This window comes from Stenella coeruleoalba (assembly GCF_951394435.1).
Source record: "Stenella coeruleoalba genome assembly, chromosome: 8".
Lineage (NCBI taxonomy): Eukaryota > Metazoa > Chordata > Mammalia > Artiodactyla > Delphinidae > Stenella > Stenella coeruleoalba.
In genome coordinates, this window is record NC_137154.1 from 94,214,963 (window position 1) to 94,236,829 (window position 21,867).

General features: G+C 41.0%; 2 protein-coding genes across 2 annotated transcripts in view; both read left to right on the forward strand.

The window, feature by feature from the left end:
* UBE4A (ubiquitination factor E4A) overlaps positions 1 to 3,894 on the forward strand; it is a 32,416-nt gene extending 28,522 nt beyond the window's left edge. The window contains exons 18-20 of the mRNA XM_079929224.1: positions 33 to 180; positions 1,272 to 1,429; positions 2,804 to 3,894. Of these exons, the coding sequence (XP_079785350.1) occupies positions 33 to 180; positions 1,272 to 1,429; positions 2,804 to 2,933 (436 nt within the window). The 3' untranslated portion in view covers positions 2,934 to 3,894. The remainder of the gene's footprint in view (positions 1 to 32; positions 181 to 1,271; positions 1,430 to 2,803) is intronic.
* Positions 3,895 to 7,663: 3,769 nt separating this feature from the next.
* ATP5MG (ATP synthase membrane subunit g) lies at positions 7,664 to 17,046 on the forward strand. Its single transcript, XM_079930149.1, has 3 exons — positions 7,664 to 7,801; positions 13,626 to 13,786; positions 15,079 to 17,046. Exons 1-3 carry the CDS (start codon positions 7,750 to 7,752, stop codon positions 15,175 to 15,177), a joined length of 312 nt encoding a protein of 103 aa, XP_079786275.1. The 5' UTR covers positions 7,664 to 7,749; the 3' UTR covers positions 15,178 to 17,046.
* The last annotated feature ends 4,821 nt before the right edge of the window (positions 17,047 to 21,867 follow it).

Here is a 21,867-nt window from a genome sequence, read left to right on the forward strand (position 1 = left end):
TGCTCAGTTTCTTTCTGATGCTGACCTTCTAGGGATGAGGAGAATTTCTGTGCCACTGTGCCCAAGGATGGACGTTCCTATTCCCCAACTCTCTTTGCACAGACAGTCCGAGTCCTGAAGAAAATAAATAAGCCTGGGAATATGATTGTGGCTTTCAGCAACTTAGCGGAGAGAATCAAGGTAAGGAGGAGGATAATTTGCTTATTAACATGTTCAATAAAAACTATGTCAACTCAGCCGTTCTGCTTTTTTACCCGATTTGAGGGGGGTAAAGAGTATTGCATTGAGAAAATATAAATAGCTGATTCTTCCTGATTAGTCAATAGCTAAAACTACCATATTCTTTAATAGTACTACTCTTTTCAATATGAGGGTGAGAACAGAAAAATAATTTAAGAAGCTTCTACTAAAAAGAATTTACAGATTTTTAATAGGCCGTTTTTATGAAAACTTCTCTGTACAGTGTTACCAATAGACTTGAAAATCTACGATATTTATACAGAACTTTTTAGAATACAATTCAAGATTAGTAGCTTTTAGTCATTGATTTTAATTGATTTTTCTCTGTTCTCTCTATTTGTAGTTGGTAGTTGGCTTATATAGGAATGGCCATACATTTTAAAGATTAAAATACTGTATTGTACTCAGCTAATCCCTTTCGTTGGAGCAGCTGCATTTGCATTTATGAAGAAGGAAAAATTATGGCACGGAGTCTAATGGAAAACCTTCCTAATTGATAACAGTCTTCCCTTCATTGAGTTATTTATTGAATTGGGCTTCATCTTTGCCTAGAGCTTAGGCAGATGGATCGCTGAGGAACTAAAGTTCAAGCAGATGTTGAAGCCACTTTTAAATTCCCATACCTGTTTGTTCCTAAAACCGGAAACTGCTTTTCATACACAGACTGCATGGGTAACTCTGTAATTATACAAATAATAACCCCCTCCAACCCCCACCCCTTACAGCCGGGTTGTTGTCAGAAGGATGGATGTTGAGTGTGGTGTGGTTTTTTTCCCCTGTTAACATTTAGATCCATTTCTGGTCATGGCTGCTAGCAGCTGAGCCAAACTGAAGATTCAGAGTTGGGGCTGAATGTTAAATTTGCTCCTATAGTATCCATATTGGCTTGTTTAGAACATAAAGCTGAGAATTGTTACTGTCGCCATAAAGGTTACTAACAATAACCCTTGACGGTTAAGGTATAGTCATTGAGCATTTTGAGTTCAGCTGCTTCTGTGATTTCCCCGTAACTGCCCGGTATTTGTGCTCAGTCTCTAGCAGACCTCCAGCAACAGGAAGAGGAGACCTATGCAGATGCCTGTGATGAGTTTCTGGATCCCATCATGAGCACACTGATGTCTGACCCTGTGGTGCTGCCGTCTTCCAGAGTCACTGTGGATAGATCCACCATTGCCAGACATTTGCTCAGGTAAGCCAGCCCCCAAAAGCAGCCTCAAGAGTGCAGGTGTACATTTGTCTGCTATCATCTTTTTCTCCCAGTACAGTGCACCCAATAGGTACTCCACATTGTTGATTTATTAACGTATTGTGTTGAGGAGGCATTTTGGTAGAAGTATATCACTTGATTGTTAAGGATTTCAACATCCAAAACAAGACACCTGTTGAGAAATGCTGGAGCTAACTTTACCTCTTCCTTCCTCAAGGAAATAATTTCTATCAATTATAAAATATGTCAACCTTGGGCTTCCCTGGTGGCATAGTGGTTGAGAGTCTGCCTGCCGATGCAGGGGACACGGGTTCATGCCCCGGTCCGGGAAGATCCCACATGCTGCGGGGCGGCTGGGCCCGTGAGCCATGGCCGCTGAGCCTGCGCGTCCGGAGCCTGTGCTCCGCAACGGGAGAGGCCACAACAGTGAGAGGCCCGCGTGCCGCAAAAAAAAAAAAAAAAAGTCAACCTGGAGTATAAGTTGACTTGACATTGTCTTAATTTTACTTTAGTTGTAAAAATATAAAAGACAGATTGAAAAAAAAAATTCAGGTTTTACACTCATCGTATGGGTTTACCCACATTCTGTTGCAGCTGTTGCACTCAGCCATGGTGACTACAAGTTTTCCCCAGCCTGCCTACTCTAAGTGCAGCATTAGAAAGAAATGGGTACTGAGAAACTCTGCCTATTTAAAATGAAGTTATATAAGTTGACCCAGATCTACGGAAATAATGTTTTTTAAATATTGGAAAAAAGGATGTTCTACCTGATGGTATTTGGTATTAAGCACTCGCTATATGCATGATGCTGTGCTGGGTAGTATGTCTTTTCCAAAGTGTCAGTGAGAGTTTATATTTTTATCGTGGCTTGAGAGTACAGAGAGAAGGTATATCATTTTACCTATGAGGAAGCCATAATCTGCATTTATTTGAAGAGCAATCAGCTAGCTAAATCGAGTGTCAGCCTACAAAGCTTTATCCCTTAACACCTTATACTGTTTCAAGAGTCTGTCACTAAAACTACAAACAGCTCTTTATGCCGACATGATTGTTACAGGGTCTCTGTCTTGGGGAAATGGAATCAAATACCATCTGAAGAGCAATGTTGAGATAAAGTTTGTTAAGCGGAGAGACAAAGTAGCTAAAAAATCTGCAAAAACAAAAAACAAAAAAAAAAAAACCTCCCAAATCACTCTCTGTCATCCCATTCTTTCTAACCTCAAGTCAGCACTTGATTCAGAATCATAATACACTCTAGCTTCAGTCTCAAGGTGGGATGCCTAGGTATTCTCTTTTTGGCTGAAGATGTTAGAACTTACGGAAATAACCCCATTTCTCTTCTTCTCTTTGTCTCAGTGACCAAACAGATCCCTTTAACCGTAGTCCCCTCACCATGGACCAGATCCGGCCAAACACAGAACTAAAAGAAAAAATCCAACGGTGGCTTGCAGAGAGGAAACAACAACAAAAGGAGCAACTTGAATAAATACTGTGACCTAAACAAACCAAAAACCAACCCCAGAGTGTAGATAAACAATTGTTTGTGGTTTCTCTCTTTCTGGTTCTGTTCCTTTCCTTTTCCTTGCTTTCTTTTTTATTCTTCACCCTTTACTAAATTAGAGAACTGCTCTTTCTCAAATTATGATAATTAAAATTCCTAAGAACTTTACAGTGCTCCTGGCTTGCAGGAAATTATACTTATAGCATCACCATGTTTGGAAATCATCACTAATTTTTACCCTTTGTTATATCTCTTCCTGTTCGTTCTTCTTCCTTTTCTTACCTTAAATTACATTAACTTCAACTACTAAAACCTCCTGCCACCCTACTATTTCTCTTCCAAGAACTGCTCAGACATCTTTGGTGAGCACTGCTTTTAAGTATATGATGTCACGTATTGACAGCTGATATCAGAAAGTCCTGTGTTATCAAGGTATTTACTAGACTTTATGACCCAGACTTCAGCCCTTTTCCTTGTTACAGCTCTGCAATGTTACAGAATAACATTTTGTATAAAAGCAGATACCTTGATGTTTGAGTAGATTTTTGAATAAGATGAAAGATGACATGAAAAAAAGGAATCTTATGCAACTTCAGTTGGTAGCTCTTAGTTTTGTGTTACATTGTAACTCAAAGATATCTTGGAGGCCAAACACTCCCCCATGGAGTTGTCATTACCACAGAAAATTTAGCCCTATAATATTTTTAGGAGGATTGGTAGAACAAATTTGCAGTTTTGACACTTTATTCAGAAAATTCTGAGGTGAAAAAAGAAGGTTGTTGGGCCCTTTTCATCTGCTGGAAATCAAGGATTAGGCTTGAGTAGAAAAGTTAGGCAACAAATATTGTAACTATGAAAAATGTCATTTTAAGGCACTAATATCAGCAGTATATCTCAGTGTATATATATATATATATATATATATATACACACCTACATACACACACCATGTACATTTTTATATTGGTCTAGTGTAAACAGAGTACCAATTTATATTGTCTCTTCCATGGTAAGATGTATGCAGTGTGTGGCCATGTTTACTAACATTATTCTAGACAAAATTCTGAGACTGTAAAATGTATATAGTTAACGTTTGTCTGGGCTTAAGACCTGACTTCTAAGAGCTGCTTCTAACTCAGCCTTAGGTCATCAATTACCAGAGCAGGAATTTGAGCACAACCTTGTCCACAAACCATTTTAAATACCCACTTAGGCCTATGTAGTTAGTAGATGGATGGGCCCCACTTTTACAGGTTGAGCTTGAGTTCCCTACTCAGTTGTGCAGCTTAACATGCTGAGTGAGGCACATTCCCCTATGGACTGTCTATATCACTATCCCTCTAAGCCCAAAAATATAACTAACAAGAAAAGTGGTATGATCTAGAAACAGGGGTCATTGCTTCATTTAGAGGATATTATTGTTAACCACGGCCTCTTTCAAATAAGATGGTAGTTTTACGGTAATCCAACACAAGTTGTTATAAGCAGTCCTTGATGTGTTTTTGATGGTATCAGCTGGAAACCCTCAAGTCAGAGGGCATCCCACACTAGATATAAAGTAGATGTTGCCTGTTGCTGTGCTTATAAATGAAAAAGGCAGTCTAGGACTCTCGCAAATGCCAGAATGTAAGATAGTAATTCAGTATGCTCCCTGGGTCTTTAAGGCATGGGTTGACAGGATGTGTTTATTTTCTTAAAATGAGCTTCTTTTCATATTTATTATCCTCCTTTACTTCTCTGAGAATGAGCTGTATAAAATAAGCTTCAATTTATTTGCATTTATCTTCCAAACCCAATGTAGAAGGATATTTTCATTTTTAAAAGAAGTGGGGAAAAGACCAGAGTTTTATAGGAGAAAATTGGAGGAAAAAACGGGCACAAAACCTCAGAAGGCAGCTGTTCCCAGCAGCTTTCTAGTTAACAACCTCTATGCTGCCTCTTGTATCTGTGTCTGTATTCTACTTCTGTATTAAGTCTTCAGATTGTAAGCCTTTTCTGGCAAGGTTTTTTGTTTTTGTTTTTGTTTTTTAAAAATCTCTTTTCCTGAAACTTTTTATGAATGGCTATGGCACCATTAATGCTGCTGAATATCTATAAACATCACAAAGGCAAGTGCGTAGCTTAAGGCCACTATTGGTAAGGAAACCAAGTGTCCTCTGTGCCTTTTTCCTTTCCTTGAAGTAATTTAAGACATCCCAAAAATGCGACTAAAAAATTATGATCGTGGTACAACATGGTGCGTATGTGCACTCAGAAGCTTAAAGAGGGCTTGTGTTTTCTGGAACTCAGCAAGCTCTAAATCTATCAGAGCAGACTTTCTGACATACCTAGTTTTATGTGTTGGCTTTGCTAGCGTATGATAGGAAAGTGAAGACTCTAATCAGCTCTAGTATTGCTTACTAAGAGGGTAATACTAAACTTGGAAAATTAAGTAGGTTTTATCAAGCAATCTGGGTTTGTTTGTTTTTAATATAGTTTTTAATGGATATGTGAAAACTGAAAGAAATGTCGAAGGTTTTTTAATGGTGCAGGTGAAGGTGCCAGTTGCTATTTGGTATCACACTCTACAAAAGCTTCATTACTTTATTTGATGCTGGTTACTAAGCAGCCATTGCACAGAGCATAAGTCTACTGGGTGCCTTTACAAGCCAGAGGCTGATGCTGCACTGTTGATGTCATGTGAGGAAATAATGCACATGCTCTAACTGCTTGGAAAAGAAAAAGAACCTAGAAACAAAGAAAATGAAGAACAAAACGACAAAAAGTTTGATTGAAATAAAACTTGATCAACGTAACTGTATTTTGGAACATTCCAGGAAGGTTACTTCTTGTCATACTTGCCTGGGGGTGTTTGTTCAAAGCTTGTATTTAATAAATGAACATCTGACTTAACCTTTGTTATCACTGCTTTATTACAGTATCAAAAGCTAGTGGCAGTTCCAGAAATCCCTCTGAAAACTTAGAGGGCTCTGAACTTTACTTTTTTTTTAAGGTCGTATCAAATGTGTGGCCTGGCTGACCTAACCTGCCTTACCAGGCTTTTGGACCCTGGAGTTATCTTCAGATGAGTCTCAGGGCATGTTTCTTCCTAAGCAGTTCACTTTTGGCTTCACTTTTCTTCATCTGGCCTAAACCCCAGGTCTTTCACTTTAATCATTCACTATCAAGTTCCCCTTTCTTGCCCCTTGTTTCTGTACCTCTGCTATGCAAAACCTCAGCCCAGATTAACCCAACCATTTCCCTCTGCTCCAATATCCCAGCTACAGGCTACTGTTGGAGAAAAATGACACAAACTTTAGAGTGGTGTGACGAACAACCCTTCTGTGTGTCCTTAACTTCCACAGCTACTCCAAACTTTAACTTCTTTCCTTAGATTTTCTCCCACCCTCCCACTTAACCCTCACACTCAGATGACCTTGCCTTCTACTTCACAGATTTCAGAATTTCCACTTTCAAACTTCTCTTCCATCATCGCATCTGTGGAAAAGGCCCCACAGCTTCAAGGCTAATTCCTCCAACCTTATTTCCAGCCTCATCAGGAATCTTGTCAATCCCGCTTCTCGATCTTCAATCTCCCCCTTGAGTTTCGTATCTCACATTTGGTTTTCTGGCTGGTCTTCCTTTATAGCCATATTTCTTCACTCTGGCTTCTATCCTAATTGAAACTGCTCTAGCTAATGTTTCTATATTGCTACATTAACTTCCTCATCCTTAATTTTACTTCTCTGGAGTATCAGGCAACTGAATCACTCCTTCACTGAAGCGCTGTTATTGACTCCTTGATATCACTCCTAGTTTTTCATTCCACCTCTAACCATTCCATCAATCAGAGTTTTACTTCTACTCAGGCTTCCCCGGGTCCATTACTTATTGTTTTTTCTCATCAAATGCCACATCCCTACGTATATCTTTCCTTCCAGTCATATTAACTATAAAGTTCAACTCCGTAGGACACAGCTGTTCTGTTTTGTATCAACCCAAGGATCTCCTTCTCTAGGAAGTCTTCCCAGATCAGCACCACGCCTAATCCGATACTAATGCCTCTTCTCTGTTTACATTGCAACCTCATCAGATCCCAACTCTGCCACTCACTAGCCACTGTGGCCATTTACCAATGCCAGTCTTAAATGGGCACACTACCTAACAAAGGCTTTCTTTAAATTCCAAAATGCCTGACAGACTGAAGGCCCTCAGTAAATGTGATTTTGTTCCTTATATCCCCATAGTTCCTTGCGGCTGGATAGGGAATTAGGGGAATTGGATTCCAATCCTAATACAGGATGCGGGGGAGACCAGGATTACACCTAACTGTCCGTGTTTGGCCTAGGACCCACCCTCTCTGCCTTTGTAAGGCCATCGTGTTGGCCTAGAAAAGTCGCAGCGGTGCCTTCCAGCCCTAACTTGCCTCGTTCTCTCTGAAAAGCTGCAAAATCACCCTGCGCAAAAAATAAAAAAGTGGAGGTCTGCGCCACCACAGAACGCATGCGCCATCCATCCTCGCGCCGGCCTTTCGGACTTCCCTGAGCGGCTGCCCCAAGAAATGCCTGTTTCTCTGCGGAATTCCGTTGTATTTTACGTGATCTCTGGTCTCATCTTCTCGTACCCACTTTCTCATCTGTGACTGAAGAAAATGAATTGGCCCACTGAATTCCGGAAAAATACTAGGACACCTAAATATCTTGGACCGGCGCGGAAAGGAGAGGCCTGACCTTGGAGGCGGAACGGGGTCCTGCGGCAGGTCCTTCCGGGAGGGTGACATTCAGCCGGCCGGTCGGCGCGACGGGCTTTCCGTCCTAGAACCATGGCCCAGTTTGTCCGTAACCTCGCGGAGAAGGCCCCGGCGCTGGTCACCGGTGAGCGCGGCATCAGCCCGGCTACGCGGGTAGCCGGGCGGGCGGAAAGGCCTGCGAGGGCCCGAGGGGAGGACACGGGAGGCGGTCACCCGAGCGGCCGGCGGGAGCCGCGGCGGGCACGGCCTGAACGTGGAGGCGGGGGTGGGGGGAGGAGGCGGATTGGCGGCTCTTCTCTAGCTTTTCGCTGGCCAGGCCTGCGGCTTGGGTTCTGTCTACAACATAGAGATTCTGAATTCTGACTGCAACAGCGAGCGGAGGGAGTGTGTAGGCAGCCGGGGTTGCCCAGCAGCCGCCGCCATGACGCCCTTCGACCTCCAGGAGGAGGAATAGAGAGGGGATGGCTCCGCTAGGAGAGCGTGGGAGACGGCAGGCAGAGGTACATGAAAGCACAGAAATGCGGCCGCATCAGCTTGTCTGCTTCTCAGTGGAGTATGTGGAAGTCTGCAGAATTTTTAAGGATGGGTGACCTTTGGAACGTTGTCTTTGTATTTTATCCTGGTCAGATCCTGAGATACTTCGCCTTTAATTTAAGGGAATTTTTAGGTGAAATTGAGCTTTACGAACGAATATTCCTGCCCCGGTAAGCATAGGAAGGGATATTGGTAAGCAGCAATGTTTATTACCATAGGTTAGCGTTCGTGGGGATTTTCTGTTCGAAAAAGCTGGCTGTATCCTTACTGGTAGAACGCTGTATTTCAGAACAACCCTGAGTAGTCACAGCCCAGGGTAGTAATTTTATGTCAGTAAATATTTCATTTGTCTCCTGTAGCAAGCTATTCATTTTATCCCCATAGTGAGATCAGTTAAGTAGACGGAAGCTTCTTCGCTAGATGTGCTATATTCTAGTAAAGTGGTTGAAGCACAGGTCTCTGTACGGCTTTCGCTCAAATTTTGTTCGTTGTCTCCTCCCTTTTCTCCATCAGTAGTCGAACAGTGAGTTACTAAATGCCTGACAGTGTCAGATACTTTAAATACTTGATCCTCTTCTCCTACAGAACCCCACAGTCCACTACTATTATAAGTTTACACACTTTACCAAAGAACTTAAGTTTACAGCTTGAGTAAGATAAAGCTCTACATTTTTACATAATGCAAGGAGAAGGAATAGTGGCTTGATTATTTGGACTTTGTGGATGATTTGAGGCAAATTTTTTTAAATTTCAGGTGGATTTTTTTTCTCCTACCAGGGCTTTCACATCTTTTCGGTGATGCATCTTGGGGAATTGCAAACTAATTTTAATGATAATTTACAAAAAGAAAAGTAATGTGAAAATAATTATGAAATATATCAACCATTTCCTCTGTTACTATGAATAATTAAAAGATACAGGTTGTTATTCTTCCAGAAGTATTCAGAAAGGAGAACTCAACTGGGGCCAGAATGTTAAAATGGAGCTGTATTTTGCTTCGTAGCTTAACTCGGTGTATTAAATGTTAATGTTAAATATCTAAAATATTGCTAACTGTATCTGTTAATTCTCCTGGAGGACAAAGACACTTACAGAAATAAGTAATTTTAATTTATCAAACTTCCTCGGAAACGTCATAGAGTCTGGGGGTTTTTTTGGTTTTTGTTTTTTTTCCTATTAACTAAACTTGAGACTTTATTTGGATGTCACCAGCTTTTTGAGTTAATCTCTGTCTGTTCCAGGAACCAATCCAGGGTACCACAGTGCAATGAGTTGTCTATCTCTCTAGTCTCCTGTGTGACAGTTTCCCAACCTTTCCTTACCTTTCATGACTTTTACAGTCTCAAGATGTCTGTGTAGGTATCTGTCTAGGTATCCTTTAGATGTTCCCCATTTTGGATTTGTCTGGTGTCTTTGTCATGATTAGTCTGGAGCTATGGGGCTGTTGTTGTTGTTTTTTCTTTTTTTTTTCTTTGGCCGCACCTAGCGGCATGGGGGTTTGAACCCGTGCCCCCTGCAGTGCAAGTGCAGGGTCTTAACCACTGGACCGCCAGGGAAGTCCCTGGAGCTATGGATTTTGAGAAAGAATACCACAAAAGTGAAGTCCCCTAATCACATATCATGATGTAAGTGATATCCATATAACATCACTAGTGAAGTTAGCTTTCATCACTTGGTTAAGGTAGTTTCTCTAGGTTTCTCCTAAAGTTACTGTTCTTTCCTTTCCATACTGTATTCTTTAGAAGCAAGTAACTAAATTGGGGGAGGCAGGGGCAGGATTCTTATTTCCTGTAAGAGGGAATATTTACATATATTTAAATAGAATTCTTCTGTGAGAAAGATTTGTCTCTCCTTCCCCATTTTTTTATTCAGTCATTTATTGTATGGACTCACGTACATTCATTTCAAACTTTGTACCTCCAGTAGTACAGTAGTATGTTATTTATTTTGTTGCTCACATTGTTCCAGCTTTGGTCATTGAGAACTGTCACTTTGGCACCTCTGTCCCTTCGACATTCCCCTTTACTTTCTGGTACTACAAGATGCTTCAGACTTTTTTTTTTCTTCCCCTGCCATGCCACATGGCTTGCAGGATCTTAGTTCCCTGACCAGGGATTGAACCCGGGCCCCGGCAGCGAAAACGCTGAGTCCTAACCACTGGACCGCCAGGGAATTCTCCAGATTCATCTTATGTATCCTCTGCCCCAGCCTTAGAATTAGCCATTTCTCCAAGGAACCCTAGTTCCTTTTATTGGACAATTGTATTTTGAAACTAAGATCTAGGTACTGGATATGTTCCTTGCCACTAAACTATGCTGACCCCTTATTCATGGAACGTAAGTTCCAAGACCTCCAGTGGATGCCTGAAACCACAGATAGTATTGAATCCTATATATGCTGTTTTTTTCCTATACATACATACCTATGATAAAGTTTAATCTATAGATTAGGCACAGTGGGCTTCCCTGGTGGCGCAGTGGTTGAGAGTCTGCCTGCCAATGCAGGGGACGTGGGTTCGTGCCCCAGTCCAGGAAGATCCCCCATGCCGCGGAGCAGCAGGGCCCATGAGTCATGACCGCTGGGCCTGCGCGTCCGGAGCCTGTGCTCCGCAACGGGAGAGGCCACAACAGTGAGAGGCCCGCATACCGCAAAAAAAAAAAAAAAAATTAGGCACAGTAAAAGATTAACGACAATAACTAATAAAACAGAACAATTAAAATACTGCAGTAAAAGTTATGGGGGGGGGCTCTCTCAGAATATCTTATTGTACTGTACTCACCCTTCTGATGAGTGAGATGTTATAATGCCTACATGGTAGGATAAGGTGGGGCAGATGTTGTAGGCATTGTGACACAGCATTAGGATGGAACAGGGACAGCACGAAATTTCATCACACTACTCAGAAAGGCACACAATTTAAAACTTACGGATTGTTTAGTTCTGGAATTTTCCATTTAATATTTTCGGACAGTGGTTGACTGCAGGTAACTGAAACTATGGAAAGCAAAATCAGATATGGGGAGACTGTCGTACTAGAATATCATTGCCTCTAGGCCCTCTCAGTGGACAAGGAGGTGTGTGCGTATAGGTATTCCTCTACTTAGAATAAAATTACGTACCAGTAAACCTATCACAAGTTGAGAATATTGTAAGTCGAAAATGCATTTATTACACCTAGCCTACCAACATCATAACTTAGCCTAGCCTACCTTAATCGTGCTCAGAATACTTACATTAGCCTACAGGTTGGGCAGAATCACCTACCACAAAGCCTATTTTAGAAAACAGTGTTGAATATCTCACGTAATTTATTGACTACTGTACTGAAAGTGAAAAACAGAATGGTTGTGTGTTGGTTGTTTACCCTCATATCACATGATAGACCAACTGCAGCTTGCTGGCACTGCCCAGCATTACAAAAAAGTATGGTACCCACTATCGCTAGCCTGGGAAAAGATCAAAGTTCAAAGTATCATTTTTATTGAATGTATGTCACTTTCACCCTGTAAAGTTGAAAAATTATAAGTTGAACCATCAAAAATTGGGGACCATGGGGCTTCCCTGGTGGTGCAGTGGTTGAGAGTCTGCCTGCTGATGCAGGGGACGTGGGTTCGTGCCCCGGTCCGGGAAGATCCCACATGCCGTGGAGCGGCTGGGCCCGTGAGCCATGGCCGCTGAGCCTGCGCGTCTGGAGCCTGTGCTCCGCAACGGGAGAGGCCACAACAGTGAGAGGCCCGCGCACCGCCAAAAAAAAAAAAAAAAAAATTGGGGACCATCTGTATATTCACCCATGGGTGTGTACACACACACACACACACACACACACACACACACACACACACGACCATTGGACAATGTGGGGATTAAGGACGCTGACCCCCATGCAGCTGAAAATCCAAATATAACTTTACAGTTGGCCCTCCATATCCACAGTTACACGTCCACGCATGCAACCAGCCTCAGATCGTGAAGTACCATAGTACATATTTATTGAAAAACCTCCACATATAAGTGGGCCTGTGCAGTTCAAAGGTCAACTATAATTGTTTCTTATTGATCAATCTGTATATAAAACTAAACATGGGTTCATAATGAATGTCTCCAACTCTAATCCAGTACCACAAGGTTTGTTCTTTTCTTCCACATCTATAACTTCCCTCTCTTACAGTGAGAAACCTGGCTCCCATCATCCACCATTCATTTACTTATATTTTGTTCATCCCTTGTATACATGTAAAGCAGTTTCAAACTTTTTAACCTAAACTCCCTGAGAAACAAATTTACCAACTAAAGTACAGTGTTTGTGTACATTGTACTGATTTGTTTGTTTATAAAGAAGAACATATCTGTATGTTGAAGATAATTTTAAAGACTGTTGACTGTTAAACAAGACTTTGTTCTCTTTGATGGCGCCGTCTTACAGGCGTTGGCAGTTCTATTTAGAACTATCTGGTAGAGCTTTGGGTCTGCTTAAAGATTTACCCATGGCCCTAAGCCAGAGGATGATGGAGATAGTAACTTTAAGAGTAGTGAAATACCTAAATACAGGCAGTTAATAATAGGGAAAGTACCAGGAGCTTTGGGTTATCTGTCTTTAAGCAGTAGACACTTTATGGATGTTCATGCATTTGTGCTGTTTTTGTCATGCTGTCTTGTAATTTTTTATATAAAATACCTTTTCTTTTGCTGAAATCACTACCATAGACTCACATCTACCCTGGTCGTTAAAAATTTTTTTTCCTGAAATAGTAAATACCTTGAGGAATTTCAGCTTAATAACAGTTAAGTTTTGGCTGCTCTTAACAATACATGTAGGCTTTATTTTTATTATTTGTGGTATTTTGAAGGAGGAGCAGCTGTGCTTTTGTTAATCCAGCACATATTGATGAGGATACCAAAAATGGGTACTAATTGGTATAATTCTATCTGGATTTGTGGCCAATATAGTGACAAGTTTTAATCTTATTCTTAAGGATGCCATTCTACAGAGCTCCTTCCCTCCCCTTCTGCACCTCTTCCCTCCAAATTTTTTGGTCTCTACAAGACAATATGATTACATTGCTGCTGTTTTCTTGTTTTTGAACACAATTTCTGGTAACTTTATAGTTAACTAGATTTGCCATTCATAAATGAAGTACTAGTACTCTGGTACTGGCCACTAGTGAAGTCCTGGCATAATTGAATGTGCTTATAGCTTCCTGCCTGATTGAACTGCCCTGTGACACAGGTGTTCTGCATCTTTAAAAGCCTCTGGTTTCCAGGGAGCTGCTTTGACTTTTCACACCGGGTGCACATTTGGTACAAGCATTGAATGAATGTGATGCATGAATAAATATTTGTGTCCAGCCCACACATCTGCTTCTTTCGGTCTCTAGTGAGTTCATCCTGGTTTTTTGTTTTGTTTTGTTTTCCAGCTGCTGTGACTTACTCGAAGCCTCGATTGGCCACATTTTGGCACTATGCCAAGGTTGAGCTGGTTCCTCCAACCCCTGCTGAGATCCCTACAGCTATTCAGAGCTTGAAAAAAATTATCAATAGTGCTCAAACTGGTAGCTTCAAACAGCTTACAGTTAAGGTAACTATGGGCTAAATGAAAACGTATGTGCATAAAAGAAAATGTCTCCCCTTGGGATTTTTCTGGTTGTTTTGATTAATATATGTATTTTTCAGTGAGGCTGAAACCAACATAATGAGAGATAATCTCTTTTTTGACTGTGGAGAAAGATACTTTGTAATTTTGTCATCTGGGTTGAAATAATTGGGCTGTTTTATGTCTTAGTTTCCTATTAATCTTATAACAAAGAAGTGATCACTTTTACTGGGCAGCTTTTTTTTTTCCTTTCCTATTTGTTTAGTGTACTAAATAGAATGGCTTGCTTTGCTGATTCTGTACTTTTTTTGTCTGTAGTCCTAAAACTATCCCCGATTTGGCTAAAAGCTCTTGGTCTATATCACAGTCAAGCAGCTAACACTCATGGAGGGTAAAAATACCAAAACCTAGAAGCATGTAATATGATGTGAAGGGTGGAGATAAAATCTAAAGACTTAAGAATTCTAAGGAATTGGAACTTGAGGACTTCCCTGGTGGTCCAGTGGTTAAGACTTCTCTGTGCCCCCAGTACAGGGGGCACAGGTTCTGTCCCTGGTCAGGGAACTAAGATCCCACATGCCGCTCAGCACATCCAAAAAAAAAAAGGAAAAAGAATTGGAACAAATTCACTTCCAGGTGCTAAAAGGAAAAGGCCCAGTTTTGTTGTGGAAAGGTATTTTTTTCAACTGGAGTTTCAAGATCCATATTTGTGCTTGTGTGAACGCTGTTTTCTGGAACTGCTGTGTGTACTTTTTAGGGCAATAAAACATTGATCTGTGAAACTAATTACTGAATACTTGGAAAGAATTAAACCAAATAATAAATGATTAAAAATTATGTCTAAAGGGAATGATAGAGCCCTTCAACTTTCAACAGATTTTCTTTGGCCAGACAGAAATGTCTGTTCAGAGACTTGCCTTCCTGTAGCCATCCTTTCATATGGATGCCCTGTCTAAATGTGGCAGCTATTTCCAGGATGTGGGTTGTTTTAGGGCTCATAAAGTGTCTCATAAACTAATAATGAAAGGGTTAAGTCAGTTCAGGTCTTTAAAGAATGCTTTGAAAGAATTTATAAGCTCTGGCCTACTTACCTTACATAATTGAAAGTTCAAGGGTTCTCAGCAGTTAAAGTTAACATCAGTAATTCTTCACTTTGACTAAAACTCCCCTTTAATTTGAATAGCATCCTTATATTCTCTGTCACTTAATCCTGGAAAAGAATAGTTTTAAATATATAAGAAAAAAATGTACATTAAAATTTGTGCTTCTTTTTTCAGGAAGCTCTACTGAATGGTTTGGTGGCCACTGAGGTGTGGATGTGGTTTTATGTTGGCGAGATCATAGGCAAGCGTGGCATCATTGGCTATAATGTTTGAAGACCAGTCTTTGCTTTATTATTTGGGTGTTCTTGGACCATGTGTGAGCAGACTGCTATTTGAATAAAATAAGACAATGTGTCAAAATCAGTGTTTTCTCTGTCAAGCACTACATGGAAGGTCACAATTTCTCTTGATATTAAGTTGGGTTGTCTTTTGCTTTAATACATTAATACATCTCTAAATGCATGTCTTTGCTTAGCCTGAAATTGGAAAGGTTAGATATGAATATACCAACCTGGTACATGTATATATGAGGATAGCATTTTACTTTGAAGTCTTGAAATAAATGATATTTAAGCTTAATTTTAGAAAAGTTGGGGAAAGGCTTTGAGAAAACAAGAACTTGTTCCAGTAGGAGAAAAATAATACCGTGTGCCAAACATGGTATATACTAGTTAAATCACCTAGTATAAAGAATACAATTTGGACTGTTTTTCTTTGCTAAAATCAGAGAAAGACCCCTTTGACAACAGCTGTGTCTGTAAATGTAGGGGTACTTTTTGTCAATTTGAATATAGCTTCCCCAAAAGAGACCAGCTGGGTGATATTCTGTGTGTCTTTGTAACATCTTTAACACTAGGACAGAGAATGAAAGCAATGACCTATGTTTTCAGTTTAATTTTGATATGTTATTAACCTGTCTTTTTTTTTTAAAGACCTACCTTTACAAAAATAAAATATCCTATAGATATTTAACAGGATTATAGTTTAGTATCGTCCATGGGTCAAAATAATATATTATGTCCTGAAATAAATACAAGTGATTGGTATCAGTCTGTCATCTTGAGCCACTTTATTGAGGATTTGGGAGCGACTTAATCACTCATTGGCCTTTCCTGGGGTTCTTACCGTCTATGAATGTCTCGTTGGTATGTTTCTAAATCTGTTGTAACTCTCTTTGCAGCCACTGCACAACATGGAATCCCAGCTGATGATAAGCAAAAGATGATTGCATATTGGAAAAGCATCATGGCTCACAATATAGTATTAATCCTTTAATAGTATTGAACCTTTATCCAGTCAATCCCAAATTTACCAACTGGTTTTGAACACTGCTGCTTTAGCCAATAAAGGGCACAGCTTTTCTTTGTGATAGGCAAGAACTCACCAAGGAGAGACTGCTACTCTCTGAACTGTGAAGTAATGCCTAACTTACTGCAGGTGGTCAAAACTGAAACTACCTCTTTTCAGAAGGCATTCAGTAACTTAAAATATGCATAGCAACAGACAGAAAAGACACTACTACAATAATGGTGATTTTCATGAATTTTTCTATTGCATATGTGAGTTAGCAGTGCAATTAATTTTTTAAAAATTTAAAGGTATGAGAGAGCTAGCACTAGTAAGAACCTACAGAGGCCAAGTTGATTCATGATATGTAATGTGATTTTACTTTAACTACATGGTCACAACAGAAAGTCCTCAAAATAAATGTTTACTACTCACTCCACTGCTACTTCCTCCTCCTTTGCCATATGGCACACCTCTGGTGTAGGGTGGCTAATAGTGTATGTACAGAATTTCCTTGATTAAAATAGCAGTGGACTCTGAAGCGGCCACTTGACTTCTGCAGGCCTGTTACTTTTTGTCCTCCTAAACCCCAAATGTCTTGCCTCCTAGCAGAGAACTGTTCAGACTGTCTTTCACTGAATTTTTGCGTGCCAGGTGTTTGCCACTAGCAACATAAGTGAAGTTAAGTTTGAAGTCAGATATTTTTGGTGCACCTTCTAAATCCAGGTATGCTAAATGGTAGAAACATTCATGAACAAGACTGTTACCTGTTTCACAGAGCTTGATCTGGTGAGACGGGTAACTAAGCATGCAGCTAGAGTACCATGTGGCTTGTGAATGGAAACCCATTGAAGGACTTAGACAAGGCACAATCCCTGCCTTCACTTTGTATAGTCTAGCAGCAGCGGGCAATTTCAAATCCATTAACAAAAGCTAGGGTAGAAATATGCATGGGGTGCATGTGGTCTTAAAGTTATTATACATAAATTGTCAATAACAGCAAAGCCTTCCTGAGGCTTGCATTTCAAGACCACATTGAATGTGATTCTGTCCATGTTGCATACTTAATCCTCTGTTGTATATGCCTCAGCATTACTCTCCTTGGATAAGCTTCTTTTTTCTTTTCCACTTATCTTTTATATACCTAAGTACATATTCTGCCCTGATTTCTAAGGATAGCTCAATATAATTTACTTTTTTAACATCTCATGTTTGTTTAGCACTTTACATTTTCACTATCTCATTTAGCGCTCAACTTCCCTCTGAGGCATGTGGCACAAATGATAGACCCACTTAAGACATTTTTGGTCAGAGGCATACTACAGCCACAGGAGTTAGTTTCTGCAAAAAATCCCCTGGTCAGTAATGTGTTAAGAAGTCAGGAACTAAGCTGCAGAAACACTCAGTGATTTGGCTAGGATCCCATGAGTAATCCGTAGAATCGCAAGTTGGGCCCAGGTCATGATCCCATGTGTAGCCTCTGCCCTGCCTTCACTCCTTGTAGACTCCCTCACGTTTTTCTTGGTTCCATTCTGCAGTGCTTTCTGTATATCCTCAGTCCTTTGCCCTACTGTCAAGCTGTTTAAGCTTTCTTGGCAAATCAGATGTCAGCCTACCTAATCTTATATAAAGTGATATCTAGCTTTGTGAGACTTAAGTATTTCCTAATTAATATGGTTTTCATTTCTACTGGAATACGAATTGGTATGATCAGGATGACTCTTGAGATAAATACAGTAGCAATTCCACCAGAGATTCCCTTACCAGGGAACTTAACAGTAGGCCTGCTTACCAAATGAAAGGCCCCGATACTATTAAAATACTGATAAATACATGCAAGGCCCTTGACAACATGCCTTCGGCCTTGGTGTAATCACATTTTGCTACCAACCAGGGTTTCAGCCACACAGCTTCTAACCAGTCCCCGTAAAAACTCAAAAGCTTTAAACCTAGTTTTCAGATTATGTACCCACTGCCCCTGATGGTTGCAGTTTTTTACCAGTCACCAGGCCACTCTTCTTTATTTCTTGATAAATATTTTTTCTCCTGGCTTTCTGTCAGTCTACAAAACGGGTTCCGTCTTAATTCTTGGCCATTTCAACATACACGTGGATCAGTAGTTTTCAAAGTAAGGAAACTTAGTAATGAAAATTCTCAGGTTCTACCTAGGAACGGGGGGTGGGATCTGGCAATCTCTGTTTGAATTGGCTCTCCGTTTAATTCTGATGCATGCTAAAGTTTGAGAACTATTGACATAAATTGTCCTTCCAACAGACTGGGCTCAGTTCCCTTAAAAAGTCCAATGATTATGTCGCACCTTCCCTGGGCATTCATTCCTGTCGTTACCAAGGAATTTCAGCCACTCCATAGTTTCAGTTTCACGCATCCCTCTCTCTGACCACCTATAATCTTTCCAGCCCATTCCCTGTAATATCCCAGCTATATTAATTTGGAGTCACCATGACCATCAATAAATTGATGCTGCCATCTCCTTCACCACCTCGATGTCCCCTCTTCTCCCGGCTTATTTATATTCCATGGTCAATCGGGATCACTCTTTTGAATAAACCCTGAACTTCTTTACCTCTCACTCATTTTGTTGTCCTCATTTGCGAAAACCACATCCTCGGCTAAGTCTGTGCAGTCTGTACTTGCACCCGTGTAGCTGAATGTAGCTGGGGGAAACAGCCAAGGTGGCTAATCTCACTTTATATTCATGATCAGAATCTTCAGATGGTACCTAGTACTACCTGACAACCACACTGTGTTTCCTTGGGCCACGATTATTTCTGTGAGCAGGTGACCTTGCTTACTACTTAACTAAGAAAACTAAAGCAATTGGAGAACTTCCATGGGCTCCCACAGCATCATTCTCACAAACTGTCTGCACCCATAAATATTCTCCACCTTGCCTATACTAGATAGTTCATGTGCCTTTTTTTTTTTTTCTCTTTCCTTTTGTTTGTTTTGGCCCTGCGGCTTGTGGGATCTTAGTTCCCTGACCAGGGATCGGACTCAGCCCCTCGGCAGTGAAAGTGCAGAGTCCTAACCGTCGGACCACCAGGGAATTCCCAATTCATGCTCCTTTTTAAAGCCAATCCCTCCATTCAATGTCTTTGTGCTATCATTTCTCCCCTTTTCCTGTTGTTTTGTCTGTTGTTCCTGTGAGTGTATACACATCCCGTCTTTTACAAAATTAGCCCCCTTTTGCACCAAAACACCTCAAAAGTTGTCAATATTCAGGGCCTTCCCTGGTGGTCCAGTGGTTAAGACTCCACGCTCCCAATGCAGGGGGCCCGGGTTTGATCCCTGGTCGGGAACTAGATCCCACATGCCACAACTAAAGATCCCTCATGCTGCAACTAAAGATCCCACATGCCACAGCGAAGATCCCGCGTGCAGCAACTAAGACCTGGTGCAGCCTAAATAAATAAAATATTTTTTGAAAGTTACCGATATTCAGTGTCTCCAAATCTGTTCTCCCTTCAACCCATTCCAATCCAGCATTCATTCCTACCACTCCACTGAAACTGCTCTCTGACACTTTAAATGGGTCACTTCTCAATCTTCATTTTACTTGCTCTTTCAGCAATATTTGACTCAGCTGACTCTTTCCTCCTGCTTGATGCACTTTCTGATAGACTTGACTTCCAGAACTTTCCTTTGGCCTTACTTCTTCCTTACCTTTTGTTCACTTCTCAGTTTCCTTTTCTGGTTCCTCCTTTCCCTGGCAGCCTGTCTTTGGAATATCCCAAACATAAGGCTCAGCTCTCTTGCTCTCTTTCTCCCTCTCTCTCTCATCATTCCACTGGAGATCTCATCCAGTCTCCTGTTTAAATGACGCCTCTTAACTGATGACTCTCAAATTTATAGCTGTAGTCCCTACCTCGCCTCTGAACTCTAGGCTTATATACCACTACACCTCCACTTGGGTGTTTAATAGACATCTCAAACAGTATATCCAAAGTGAACTCCTGATTTCCTTCCCCACCCCCATCCCAAACCTGTTCCATAGTTTTCTCCCTCTCAGCTGATGGCAACTCTATCCTTCCAGTTGCTCAGGCTAAAAACCTTTGGAGTCATCCTTGACTCCCTGTCTTTCATGTTCTATATCAATCCTTCAAAAAGTCCTATTGGTTCTACCTTCAAAATACGTCTATTTCTTACCACCTCCACCACTAACACCAAGGCGCTATCATCTCTCACTGGGATTGCTGAAATGCCCTCTTAAATGGCCTCCTGCTGCCAAGCTTGCCTGTCTACAGTCTATTTACATCAGTCAGAGTGATTGTATCAAAGTGTAAGTCATAACCATGTCACTCCTCTGCTCAGAACCCTCAATGGCTCCCGCCTCACTCAGATTTGAAGCTAAAGTCCTTACTGTGGGCCACAAGGCCCACCCAACAAGATCTGGCTTTCCATTATATCTCCGACTTCATCCCCCTCTACCCTTCTTTCTCACCCTGCCCCACTGGCCCCCTTGCTGTTTCTCAAACTCACCAGGCAACTCCTGCCTTAGCACTGACTGGTTCCGCAGTTTGGAATACTCTACCCCAAGATCTTCCCAGGGCTGGCTCCCTCACCTCATTCAGTATTTTCAGTGTGGGCTTCCCCAAACATCCTAATTATAATTGCGAGAAACCTTCCTCCAAATACTCTTTTCTCCTAGCCTGCTTTTTTATCCAAAAATTTCAACTTCTAATATTCCACATGATTTACTGGATTATTATGTTTATTGTTTTACCTTGCTAAAATAAATGCAAGCCCCACAAAGGCAGAAATGTTTAAAAATCTATTTTGTTCACTGATACTATCCCAAGCTCCAAGCACATAATCACTCAATACAGATATGATGAATAAATTAACTTATCCATTAATGAATCTATACCTTTATAAATGCTGTTCTCTCGGCCCTTACCCTGTCTCTTTCTACCTGTACATCTCTGTTCCACTTTGAGAAGTCTTTTCTGATTTTCCCAAACGCTTCCCTTTCCCCTCCTGTTGGGCCTCTTCTAGCACACATCACTGTACCCTAATGACACATTTGCATTTGTTTATTCCCCTTGCTAAGCTTTTTAAGGAAGGTACAGTATCTAATTCACCTTTGTAATCCTAGCCTATCCCATTATCTATCTGACTTGTCTATAGTAGGTTTTCAAACAGTAAAACAGCCAACTCTAGCTTACCGTGTTTGGTGCTAGGTTGATAAAACAGTTTAGTGGCAGTTTGCCACAGAGGGAGATGCAGGCCTAGGGGACTCATTTCCTGAAGGCCTGCAGTCTGAGACTGCTACAAAGCTGATGCCAGCTGAGTCACTCCTGCATCTCAACCTCTAACTCTGAAACTCAGAGATCTCGATCCCTGATTATCAGCCCTTCTCTACTAAGCAAGGTTAGTGCAGTGCTACCTTCACATAAGGCCTAGGAGGGAAGAATGAGAGGGTGGGCAGCAGAAGATCCTTGACAGAAGACCTAGCCTGAAATCTGAAAATCCCAGAAATCCCTTAGGAACTGATCATCTTAGCTTCCTCTTTCTTTGCCACACCTGCCTTTCAGGAATTATACCCTTCAGAGAGATGAAAGAAGCACATCATATATAAGTTTATAGCACCACGCTATTCCTCATAGGATTTACACATGCAGCCTATGGGTGGATTTTTTTTTTAACATTTTTATT

Excerpts from the sequence above, each read along its gene's own strand:
- ATP5MG (XM_079930149.1), top strand. The coding sequence starts at position 7,750 with ATGGCCCAGTTTGTCCGTAACCTCGCGGAGAAGGCCCCGGCGCTGGTC. Across the intron at positions 7,802-13,625 it reads GGCCCCGGCGCTGGTCACCG|CTGCTGTGACTTACTCGAAG; the intron begins GTGAGCGCGGCA and ends TTTGTTTTCCAG. Across the intron at positions 13,787-15,078 it reads TCAAACAGCTTACAGTTAAG|GAAGCTCTACTGAATGGTTT; the intron begins GTAACTATGGGC and ends TTCTTTTTTCAG.